General features: G+C 35.9%; 1 protein-coding gene across 1 annotated transcript; it reads left to right on the forward strand.

Moving 5' to 3' along the window:
* Positions 1–7,092: 7,092 nt before the first annotated feature.
* On the forward strand, positions 7,093–7,848 carry LOC110805712 (monothiol glutaredoxin-S6-like). The gene has a single exon (XM_022011337.2). The coding sequence runs from the start codon at positions 7,308–7,310 to the stop codon at positions 7,626–7,628; it is 321 nt and encodes a 106-aa protein (XP_021867029.1). The 5' UTR covers positions 7,093–7,307; the 3' UTR covers positions 7,629–7,848.
* Positions 7,849–13,203: the final 5,355 nt, after the last annotated feature.

The raw sequence follows: 13,203 nt of genomic DNA on the forward strand, positions 1-13,203 counted from the left end.
ACGTCGTATGAATGCTTGATGTTCTTCTTCTAGGGAGAGAGAGTTTGATGAGACTTGATTGGCAGGAGAATATGTGAGAGATTTAGGTTTGCCGTCTGTTTCTCCTCCCCCTGGAATGAAATGAAAAGCTTGTATTTATAGGGTGAGGGAGCTTTTAGGGTTTTGCTGTACATTGGGCCTTTTGTCTGGACTTGGCTGTCATGACCCATTTATAACAGTTTGACCCATTTTATTAGGTTTCAACCATCAATAAACAGGTTTGATTAAAATAACTAAAATGGGCCAATTTAATTTAACTACCCAAATTAATTAATTTTAATTGATCGTCAAATAATTATCGAGTCAATATTTTGACTTTTGACCCGAATAATATCTGACGTGGCACATAAATAAATTTTTCGTGCCTACAGTAAGTTAAGCTCAAATAAGTTTTTAAAAGATAAGTTCGTGAAAAATAAGATGGTAAAAAATAGTTTTTATTATTTTAGATGATAAAAAATAATTTATTACTCCCTCCGTCCCTTAATACTCGCATCGCTTTCCTTTTCGGGCCGTCCCTTAATACTTGCACCGCTTCTATAAATGAAAATTTATACCAATATTATATTATTTCTCACACTTACTTACTAACCCCACATACACCCCTATTCCCTACAAAAAATCATTTAAAAATTCACACCACCACTCACCACTCACCACTCTCCACCTCTTACACATTTCCCACTAACTAGACCTGTCAAAAATCGACCCGACCCGAAAACCGACCCGAACCTGACCCGAAAATACTGGGTCCTGAACAAGATTTTGTGACCCGTAACCCGATTTTATCCGAACCCGAGCAATCCGAAAAGTAATGGGTCAAAACCCGACCGAACCCGTTTTGGACCCGACCGATTGAAAATCATTGTATTTATACTAAAAAATGAGATTATGAGAAAATTTAAGCATAATAAGCACGTTGTTTTTACTATTGTTGTGTGTAATATGATTTTATTTATACTTATACGTCATTTTATAGTTGAATTTGACTAAATATAAACTTGTGTAGGAAAATTTGTTAATTTCTGCTAATACTTTGTATATTTATCACCTAAATTAATGAAAATATAATGCGCGTTTTAAAATCTCTCAACCCGTTGGGTCGACCCGAACCCGAAAGTTCTGGGTCTTGAACAAGCATTTGTAAACCCGAACCCGAAAATGACCGACCCGATTCAACCCGAACCCGAAAATAATTTTTTACAACCCGACCCGACCACCCCGTTTGACAGGTCTACCACTAACTATATTAAAAAATACCCCACTATCAACTAACACCCATTAAATTAATAAGTCAATTCAAATGTCTTAAACTCCGCACCGGTTTGACCGGTGCGAGTATTAAGGGACGGAGGGAGTAATTTTTTTTAGTTGGTAAAAAATAATTTGACCTTTTATGAAATTGTAAATTAACTACTTACAAGTGGCCAAGTGGGTAAGATGAAATTGAGGGAAAAGTGGTGGAAAAAAAGAAGAAAGCGGCGGTGAAGCCTGAGGACCACCACCAGACACCGCCACTGGCACCTGTACGCCGCTGGCACTCTGGCAGGGAACGTTTACAAGGCAAGTTAGCAGCATTACCTTGCTTTAATCATTTGAATATACTGGTTGGTTAATTGATCAAAAATATATTTGTTTTTGGTGGAATTAGTTATCTGTAAATTGAAATGTGTGATGAATTAACCCTTTTCTGTTTGGAAATTTGAGAGAAGAATATGATAATTGCATTTGCTAATAGAAATGTGAAATAACCCTTTATATGCTAAATTGTTGTCTTTGTTTGTTTATAAGAATGGAGGCAATTCGCCATTATACACCCTCAAGACTCTAATTTTTGCTGATTCGGAGCCCAAAATTGAGAAAAAATCGAGTGTTGGTGTACCGTGCGTGAACCGGGTTTGAGAGTTGGGTATTTGTATTTCACATGTCCTTCTGTGTGCCAGACTGCCAGGAGGAAGAAGACTGAAACTATATTATCACATAATCTGACATGTTGCAAAGAAGTGAGAAGGGTAACTAATTTAGTGTGTAGCTGAGTGAAATCTATCTAGCATATATGAAAAATATGTGAATTCGAAATCAGTGGTTTTTTACAGATAGATGGAATAATTTTCTTTGTAAAGCTTGCTAGGTATCAGTGAATGACCTTTTTTTTGGTTGGAAGTTGAAAGTTGAAACTGTATGCTATTAGGAACAATTAAGTATTGCTACCCTCTCCCAAAAGATTGCCCCATTTCCTACTTTGTTTTGTCCCTAAGAGATTGCCCTGTTTCCTCTTTAGTTAACATTGTCTCCACAATTCCTCTCTACTATATTTCCTACTCTACATGGCTACATGCTATAAACAAAACTACCAACTCACTCAATAAAACAACTCTTAATGAATTGAAATTGAGGGAATAGGGAAATCTTCAAGGGCTGGGGGGAGTATGAGCAAGGATAGCCTGGTGTTTTAGGCCATATTAAATCAATATTGGTGCGCTCTTACCTTTTACATTAGTTGGGTAATTAATTTACATGTCTGCATAAAGTAGTAAGCTACCACTGTCACTGGCAATCAAATGTTTAGGAAACGTGTTGGTCAATCATAAGACCCAAGCCACCCTAACCTTAACCTATATGATCAGTTACAACCCGACATTGTTTTGGTCAATCGAAATAAAGTCAAATTGGTTTTTTGGTTGAAAAGTTGTGTGCAGACCTAAATATTTTGGTTGGGTTAGGGTCAAGTTTTTAGTTGTTTCCCATTTTTGATAGGTCTAACGAATAAGCAATTTATGCCTCATCTATAAACAGCGTGTCATGCAGCACAGAGGAGTTACTTGTATCTGTGTACCTAGAATTGTTTCTCTGTTATCTTATTGTCATAGATTTGCTCCTTTTTATGCCATGCTTTGATTTTGTTCTAAATTTTAAGTTTAAAGGGCTAAGAAGCTTCCAGTATTATAGATGGATGAAGAACCATCCAAGATTTGACTAACTTGTACAATGTATGCATGTGATCATTATATATTTATGTCTCTTTAGCAGTATATCTGAAGAAGACAGATAATTCACATAATCTATTATAGTTTCAATAAGTTATCTACACTCGTTTTCAAGTTTGGTTCTGATTGGTTCAACCCAATCAGAATCAATCAGAATCTACACTCGTTATCTAAATTGATTATAGAGAATAAAAGAGGAACAAAGCAACATCATTAGTGATAGAGTGGTTGAGAATGATTTTTCCGAGAGCCGCTTGGATTAACCATTTAATGAGGTAAAGCCAGATGGTCACTGCCTTTATCGGGCCATTGAGGATCAACTAGCCCATTTGTTCAGAGGTTAAACATCTTATTTGTGAGACCATACCTCAGAATTTCTCCCCTTCTTCTCGTCAGAGAATGCGATTGAAGGAGAGTCGGATGATACTCTAGTGTTTGAGAATTACTGCAGAGAGGTGGAATCGACAACAGCTTGGGGGTGGGTAATTGGAGCTTGGTGCTTTGACACATTGCTTAAAGAAACATATAATGATATTTTCGGGGTCCTTCCCTGATGTTGAAATGGGTGAGGAGTACAAGATCTGCTGCGTCATTGAATTCTAATGTCTTGCTATCATACCACAAACATGCCTTCAGTGGTTCAAATTCAGTGAATTAGGTTAGCAATTCTTTTAATCTTGTGAATTTATTATTTTATTTTCTTTTCATTTTCTTCATTTCATGTTTTGCGCTAAATTTGAGCTGATTTAGGAGTGTACATTAAACTCTATAGTTGAACTTAAAGAGTCAACAAAATTCTTGTTGAGACTTGGCCAAAGCCCAATATATGACATTCGATCAAGCCCAGTGTTTAAAAAAGCGTGCTTAAAGCACGCTTAAGCCCTGAAGCTCGAAGCTCTAGGGCAAAACGATTAATTAGGTCTGAGCGAAGCTCTTGTGATTAAGCCCGCCGAAGCGCGCTTAAGCGCATGAAGCCCGCGAAGTGCAAAAAGCACGCTTTTGGCGCTTCATTGAAATTCTTTTTTTTTATTATTACTTTACGTTGAAAGCTTTTTTATATGTAGTTAGTGTGTTTTTGACCACTCCCTGTTAATCCTTAACAATAGAAAGTATACCAACAATCCAAAAAAGAAGAAAAGAGAAGACAACAGTCACAACAGCCGACCCTAGCTTCTAGCTTTTGGATAAACACTATGTTATATGCTTTATTTTTGTTAAAGCAAGGAGTAATATATTTTTGTTAAAGCGAGTAATATATTTTTGGAAGCAAATCTGATGTTTATATATTTTTGTATATTCATAATAGTAAAAATCTTTAATTCTGAAAAAGTGCGCTTCACTTCGATGAAGCCCGCGCCTTTGCGCTTGCGCTTTGCGCTTAAGCTCTAGGTCTCATATCGCTTTAGTGCGCTTTGCGCTTTTTTATACACTGATCAAGCCCAATTTGTCACAAGCCTTACTTTTCACACGAAAAAAGTGAGACCATTAGCAGTTTAAGCACTCAAGCCATGGTGGTTTCTGTAGGAATTGGAAAATTGGGTGAGTTTAAGATTAACAATCCACAACAATGCTTCTTTTTAGTAGAGAAGTAAAAGAGCATCCCGACCCGAGAACATAATACAGGACCATTGGAGAACCATTCCCAAAAACTAGCTCAAGGGGAGGAGAGCCCATGACCATAAACCCCACATCAGTGTCCCATACAAGTATACAACCGATGTGAGAGTTAAGTCGCATACCTAGCAATGGACCATACCAAAACACTCCAACAAAATCTGAAGTGACCCAAACCTGCAGTCGATCTTCATGGACATACTGAACTGAAATACTACCCAATGCTGGGGGCTATATTTAGGGTTAAATATTTTCTCACAAAAAAACTAATAAACATTTCATTACAATAAATAACACATGCGTGGTGTGGTAATATTTTTCTAACTTAATAATATTTTTCATTCATAGCATAATGAGTATCCAATTAAAAATAAAAAATCAAAGGGAAAGTTTTTAATAATTCAAAAGAAGTACTCCATTAACAAAGGAAATATACAGTTAAACTAAACGTAATTAATCGCAGTTCTGTTTTAACGAAGTGGACATTTGACGCTTCTAGATATAATTTTTAGTCACTGCAATCATGTTAAGATCAACATTCTTTAGAAGATGCCACCCTGAACTTAACGATTCCAGAAGTTAAAAAAAAAGAGTTCGTCAAAGATCAGAAAAAACGATGTCATTCAGACTTCACTAGCTAGAAGTGCCTTTCATAGGTATGTGCATGTTCAAGTGTCATATAACCACTTTATGAAAAAAATTATATGAATTTTGTTCAAATTGATCGAAATGTCTAAGTGTCGAGTTTCCAACACGAGTACAAACGATCAAAGAGTCGAAGTGACGTAGAGAAAAACTGAGATTTTGAGAACAATGAAGAGTCCTGGAGAATCAACTAATTGGGGGCATATATTCCTTGCAACTGACCACTTGTAAAAAGGCAATGCCCCACTATTTTTATGGAATTTCTTTTAAAGGAGAGAGAGAGAGAGAAGGATGGTGGGGGTTATGCTTTCATATGTCAGAAACAGTCCGTTTTATGTGATGCGAGGAGTCGAAGTTGCCTTGTTATTCTGCATGCATTACGTCAATAAAGTTTCATCACTTTAGTTTCTTGTCTGTAAAAGATGCAATTTAGATACATACTTCATATGCTATACGTCTAAGAAAAGTCTTCTTGTTAACTAGTTTCATAAATATTGAAGTAAAATAAATAAATAGAATTTCTACCGGCTTAGTAAATAGGACTCCAAGTCAACTCTGTTGAAAAGAAGGATTGAGAATGATGGGTTCAGACATTTTTTGTATTGTCAAAACCTTATATGTTTAGCTTTACATAACTACTTGTAATTTTTACATGAAAAGTACGTGTAAAATCATTAAGAATGCAACAATACAAACCCAATGAAGATAGGAAAACCATGAATTTATCAAAATGTGTAACCCAAAATTTACATGGTTTCTCATCTATAGTTCATGTATGTCATAATTCATACAAGATTAAATCAGCGTGAATCTAAACATAACATGTTTATATGCTTAATCTGCTTGATTTTGTTCAGAACACGTGAAGTCAGGATAGTGAACACACACTTCTTTCCATGAGGCGTATAGGTCAGTTCCTTCATGCGTGTTTTTTCAAAACTAAGCTGCCAGTTTTGGACTACTGGCACAATAAGTATACAGTTTATCTTTGTACAAAAACTCCAGCACAATGTGTTACCTGGCCGTAGATATTTAAGGCTGGATGTCTTCTTAAGAACACACTTATCTGATAGTTATATTCAGCATAGATGTATTGCAAATAGTTGGATAGGCCTCTCTCTGTAGAATCTAAATTCATGCAAGAATGTAATTGTAATTGATCCTGCATTGAAGCTTGTAAACTGTAGGAAGATCAATTACAATCAGATTTCAAAAATGCGAAAGGGTTAAGATAATGTCACGTCTGATACATTCTTATGAATATTACTGTTTTACTTTCTATATTGTATCTGATTGGAAAATATCTTAGCAGGATCGATTCCAAATCTTCATATGAAAGGTACAGAAAGTCACAATATGTTCTGTTCACTGCATCTTGCTAAGAATGACGAATGCAGAAAAATCTGTACGTCTGAGATCAACCTTTTCTAATCCCATATTTTCTGCGCTCTTAATTGTCTTTTGGCTCTTCGAGTTCAGTTGAGTTAAAGTTTCAACGATAAACATCCACGTGTCTGCTAAAAGAAGAGCATTGTGCTGCATGCTGGAGTACTAGATGTAGGAGAAGATCAAATAAAAGAGGACTTTCTAGAGTGTGGCTCTTCATTATTCTTTTCACTCTTAGTGTTGCAAAGTCAATTGTCCTAGATGCCCTTTGTTTTTTTTGCTTGTGTCAGAGTGAAATTATTCGATAGGACAAATGTCCTTGTTTCTTCACGGCATATGAAGAACTTAGACTATGTAAAAGGTCATTTTCTAGTACAATTTGTGGATGAGAAAGAGAAAATAGAAAGTTCCCTTTTGATAGAAAGTTTAGGAACTTATCCTCTTAACAGTATCAGTTCTTGCATGCAGATGTGAGTTGCGTTTCCTAAGAAGAGGCTTATAAATAGACCTGTGCTGTAATCATTTTCCTCATCTCAAACCTTGAGTTTCTTCACCTACTAGTATCATAAAAGCTTGCTGCATTTCTGTTATTTCATTACCATTATATCTCACAAACAAAGCATTCATTCAAAGATAATGGATGTTGTGAAGGGTTTGGTGCAGGAAAGGCCAGTGGTTATTTTCAGTAAGACTGGCTGTCCTGTGAGCCATTCGATGAGACAGCTCATCACTGGCTTTGGCGCTAATCCTACTGTATATGAAATTGATCAAATGCCAAATGGACGAGAAATTGATAGAGTTCTGCAGATGATGGGCCGCAGACCCAGCGTACCATCCATCTTCATTGGTGGAAACTTTGTAGGTGGGCCCAATGATGTGATCACCCTTCAGGTTCAGGGAAGACTGGTACAAATGCTGATGGATGCCGGAGCTATTTGGGTCTGGAATAGGAACTAACTAACTTATCCAGGATCAGCAGTTAGAAGTAGAATAAAGGAAGTTATAGTTATGATTTTATAGAGGACTTGAACGGGAAATAATGTGTCTTCTGCAGTGCCTTGTTTTTCTAAGCACAATCATATTTTGATGACTGAAAATTAGTGTTTTTCAGTCAGTCATATTCTCCTTCTGCTAAAATATATTTATATATAAAGAAAAATTACGAATAAATTTTATAGCCTCTGCTGAGTAAATGTCCTGGATTTATATTTATTCAGTCTAATGCTAGCGAAAGCTGCTTCCACATCTTGATGATGCACTCTTCTTGTACCTTACATTTCTAGATTTTCTGTAATAAAGTTGATAATAGACTGGGATTCAGTTACATATGCTTCTATAAATAGTACTCCGTATCTTTAAATTCCACATCAGTAAGCTTATGTGTAGAACACTGCACAACAGAGTACACTGAACAAAATCAAAAGATATCAATATGCACACACCGTAAATGATTACGCTTTCTGAGCAAAAGAAGTTCATGATTACGCTTCTATTTGCAGTCAATCTAATGCTTTTATATTGCAGCATATTAATTCAGTAGTTTTTCAGAAGTACTTTGAATATCCTGAATATAAAGCTAGTCTCCAGCCTTTTAAATGTCTGTATTTTCTCCTGATATATAAGGCTTAGTTATATGCCTACATTTTCTCTAGTTATGCTTATTACAGTTTTTAGCTCTGTATGTAACATCCCTTAGTCGCAGCCTTGGTTCATTTAAAGGATAGATTTTGTTGCTTATACATTTTTATGCCTCTTCAGAAGGATATATGAATATTTTTTTCCCTTTTACATGAAGCTTAATGATGTATTTCAGGCTTGCAGCTTCTGGAACCTACATTGATCTTTCAGGGGGAATTAATCAGCACATTCGGGTCTTTTCCTCTGTACGCTTGTAAGCCTTTCTGCTATTGTTGTCTGCTCTTGATGAAGCCTTGCAGTGTACCTTCACTTTTGTGTTCAATATATAGGGCACATAGTTGAAGACTTATGTTAATGGTTCAAACTCTTTTCTTAGCTATCTGGATTGTTTGATGTTTTCTGTCCTTTACTATCACCTATACTAGTAAAGTAAAATAATTCTAGCTAATGTATTTTAATCTACTTACTTACACCAAGTGTTAATCTGAAAGAAAGAGTGGAATAGTGAACCAATTAAGTCCTGATAAATTGATAATGAACTGCTCTTAAAAAGCAAGAATTAACTGTAAATATGATGTATAGCATCCGGGATAAAAGAGACTGATCTAAAAATTGAATTGTGATCCAAACAAGATTATAGTGACGTGTTGTCGTTGTTTAAAAGTGGGCATACACGTTCTGATCATTCAATTCAGTGGCTACACAAGTATATTTTGTACATGGGTAATGGGTGAAGTTGACACCTCTTGTTAATCATGCCATAGAAAATAGAAATAATAGTTGGTGTCTGGTATCTGCTGGTCCTATGATAGAGAAAGAAGTAAACCAGAACCTTTAAAAAGCGGTTTATGTTTGTAAAAAAAATGCGCATGGACTTGCCTTTCTTTGAGGTTCGATGCCATCACGTGGATGTGACGATGATGGCCTTCCCTAAAATCTTGAAAACATCATCTGTTTGTTGATTATTCAGTTTGAGAATGTCTCGCCCTCTTAAAAATCAAAGAATTAATAAAATCCATGGCCTATAGTAGCTGCAAATATTTTCGTGTTTTTCCCGTTGCAGATTTTTCCTGCAATTAACTACATGTTTTTCCTTTGGACAGTGAAGTTTCAATTGCTACAGAAAATACAAAATGAGTCAGAAATGGTGATGTTAATTAGCTGCAATAATATTGAACATACGTTTGTTTATAACCGTTAAAAATCAAGCAAGCAGACATTCCTTGTGAGAACTAATTTTCTGCTACATATATATATAAACTCTCAAAAACACCTTCTACTGATATCGTCTTACCCTCGAGCTTATCTTGCTTTTTACATTTGCTTTCAGTAGGTTGGATGAGAATCTCAATATGGGATGCAAGGATAACTCTTGCAAACCTTTTCTCATTCACAAAGATGCTTTATGAATTATGATATGGTTAAGTTGGTAAGTTGGGCTTTCTAACTAATCCAATAGGGCTAGGAATGTCCCTAATTAAGTGGAGGAATGAAAGAAAGGCCCAGTGGACCCCTTTTTTACCTAGCCCATAATCATACTTCGAAACTTTCACGAGTTTTGCAATCATTTTCGATCTGACAGAAAATGGTTTGGGGACGAATGTATGCTGCTGAGTGATTTGCCTCATCTGCCATACTATAATAGGAACATAATCTATACTAGAGCTGTTAAAACGGTTACTCGAGTCGGGTCCAGGTCTGGTTATCTCGGGTCTCGGGTCATGATCTGGTCGGGTCAATTTATCACTGGGTTCAGGTCGGGTTCGGTCAGGTTGAAAATTTGTCGGGTCATGTCGGGTATTTTCCGTTTCGGTATAGGTCGGGTTCGGGTCGGGTCTTTTTATAGTCGGGTACAATTATGGGTTCGGGTCTTAACGAGTCGGGTCAAGTTCGGATCAGATAATTACCGGGTTGGTTAAAAGTCAGGTCGGGTTCACTATCGTGCACGGGCTAAGACCGGGTGAGATAGCTATCAGGTCTAGTCAAGTATTAACCTTATAATTAACTTTTATAAATTTGGTTAAATTTGGTTTAACGCTTTTCACTTGTTCTAGATTAGGTAATTATAAAAAATAATATTAACTTGATTTAAGTTATTATTTAGTTAGGTCAATGACAAATCGGGTTGTCAACATGTAGCGTAAATTCAGGTAACGGGTTGTCACGAATTGAGCCAATAACAGGTTTCATCGGGTTATAATCGGTTTCGGGTTGACATCGGGTCGGGTGTTGAATCGGGTTCGGGTCATTATTCGGTCGGGTAAGCTGACTCATTTTTGTTATCGGTTATATTTCGGTGGGGTCTCAGGTTCGGGTCCGGGTCATGCATTATCGGGTTGAAATCGGTCGTCGGTTTTAATGGGTTGGATACGGTCGGGTTACGGGTTCCCTATTTTAACAAAATTTCGGGTCTCGGGTCGGGTACGGGTCCTTAAAAATACAGGTCGATTCAGGTCGGTTTTTCGGGTCGGGTCAAATTTTGACAGCTCTAATCTATACTAATATATTACAAGACGTTTATAGAAACGTATATGTGTCACGTCTAAAGTTACAATTTAAAGTTCACAAATTCTTATTTATAAGTGGTACGGAGTATACAATAAATATTTATTGTACACCGGAGTAAAAGTTGACTTAAAATGCTTAAAAGTTACATTTATATATGTAAAAGTTATCTATTTTTTAGTGATAAATATTTTCATTTGAATAAAAATTATTTCTTCAAAATCACTAATAATGTATAAATTAATAATTTAACCCTTTAAAATGTTTATCTATCAACTTTTTACAATATAAAAGTTACAAAAAAGTAGGTAAAAGTTACAAAAAAACTGCATAAAAGTTATCTTGGTGTACAATAAATTTGGATTTTTTTTTGGGTTAAAAATGAGTCACGTGCCGGCCACGTGCTAGTCAATGCCGGAAAATTGGCACTGACCACCGGTAAATGGATTTTGGTCCTTATTCACAACAAAAAACTTGAATTAGGCCCTTTCTCACAACGTTTTTTTTAAAAGGTCTTTTATCACAATTTTTGAACTATAAAAGGTCCTTTCTGACCAATTTTCCTAATATTTTTGAAGTAAGTATGTTTGTAATATGAATATTTATCACTTATTAGATTTCCTTTTTAATTTTTTTGGTGTTAGTACCCGTTTCACCTTAGGGCTAATTCGGATTCGGGGCGAGTTCTGAGTGGATAGGTTCCAGTATCCTTCTAATTGTTGTTGCGGAGGATCGAACACGGGTCCTCCCTACCAAGTTCAGCCCAATTACCACTAAACCAACAGGCAATTGGTAATTTCTTTTTTAATTCATTCATTAAGTTAGTGATAGTATTAGGTTTGTTGACGTGGTGGTGACACCACCCATAAAATCTTTGATCCGCCACTGTTTACACTGGATGTCGATTGAACACCTGATCACTTAATACTGATGAATGGAGGATAAGTCAGTTTACATGATAGAAGTACTTTTAAAATACATTGCTGGAATTTGCTATACATGATTTTCACTTCTCTCAGTTCTAACAGAAAGGTTCAAAGAAAAAAAAGGTGGTAACAGAAGGATTTCTGTAAAAATTGTGAAAAGTTCACCTATAATACGTACATAGGTACATTTGAAATTTCCTCAATAGATAAGTTTACCATATACGTCTGAGAAAATGCAAACTTTATTGTTGCACTTCTAGAGTTATGCACTTGAGTACGTGAACTTTCATACTGTTCATCATATTAAGTGTATAAAAAAGGACAAGTGCTGACGTGCTGTATAAAGTGTAATTATGGTATTCAGCTCTATAACATCTATGGATTAATTGAAATCCAGTAATAAGTTCAGCCTCTGTAATGACTATGTGAAACAACTCCCCCTGTCCCTTAATACTCGACCTGTTTCCGGACACGCTTGCCAATGCACAACTTTGACCACCAATTTCTTTAATTACATATTATAAAAACTTAAAAAAATATTAATATTTTAAAAATATATATTAAGATGAAGCCAACAATATATTATATACTAACATTTGTTTTCGGGGATTTATCAGAAATTTAAGACGAAGTTTTCTCTCTTTGGGGAAAAGAAGAAGCCAGTGAAGGCAGTTTTGGCCCTAGTGACTAGTGAGGCTGGTTTGTAGGTGTCCCATGATTTTGCATTCTGTAAAATGAAGGTATAATTTGATAAAAAGCCCCTTTTTCCGTGGTTAAGGATAAGAAATAGGTACTCGAAAAGGTATAAAGCTCGATCTGTCCTTCTAGCATACTGCAAGTTGTACATTCCTTTTTCCGGTCACCATATACGTGCACAATATGAGGTGAAGAGTGAATGTGTGTTTGTAGCTCCATATTATATCTATCTTTATCTTAGCTCACCGTCCGAATATTACTGGAGAATTGAGACAGCTACTTTAAGATGGCCTCTATAGTAAGATATGATGAGTAGACTTCCTTTCCATATTACTATATGCTTATTATGGACCAGACTTCTCAAAATAGCATCTGCATCCGTACTTATTATTTGTACAGCTATTCAGTTTCATATATTCCTCAATCTTTAAATCCTTATCTGTTCTTCTTTCCTTTATCTATTATTATGTGTCTTCTTCTCATCAAGTTCGAATCTACTATTGACCTTTCGCTTCTTGTAGAGCTTCATTTCAAGTTATTCGAGCAATCTTGAAACCACTGGTTCTGTCTCGCAGCATTTTGCACTTTGCCTCGCAAAGAATCTGCAAATACCCATCACAAAATACCTTTGGTCATCTCATTAATTAAGGTTGCAGGGTACTTTTCTGTGGTTAAGCAACCACTAAATCTCTACTTTCTCGTCTGTTGAGTGACATTTTTTCCCTACTGAATCATAATTGCCCAATATTAAGCTGATATTCGTTCAA

This window comes from Spinacia oleracea, chromosome 4 (genome assembly GCF_020520425.1).
Source record: "Spinacia oleracea cultivar Varoflay chromosome 4, BTI_SOV_V1, whole genome shotgun sequence".
Taxonomy (NCBI): Eukaryota; Viridiplantae; Streptophyta; class Magnoliopsida; order Caryophyllales; family Amaranthaceae; genus Spinacia; species Spinacia oleracea.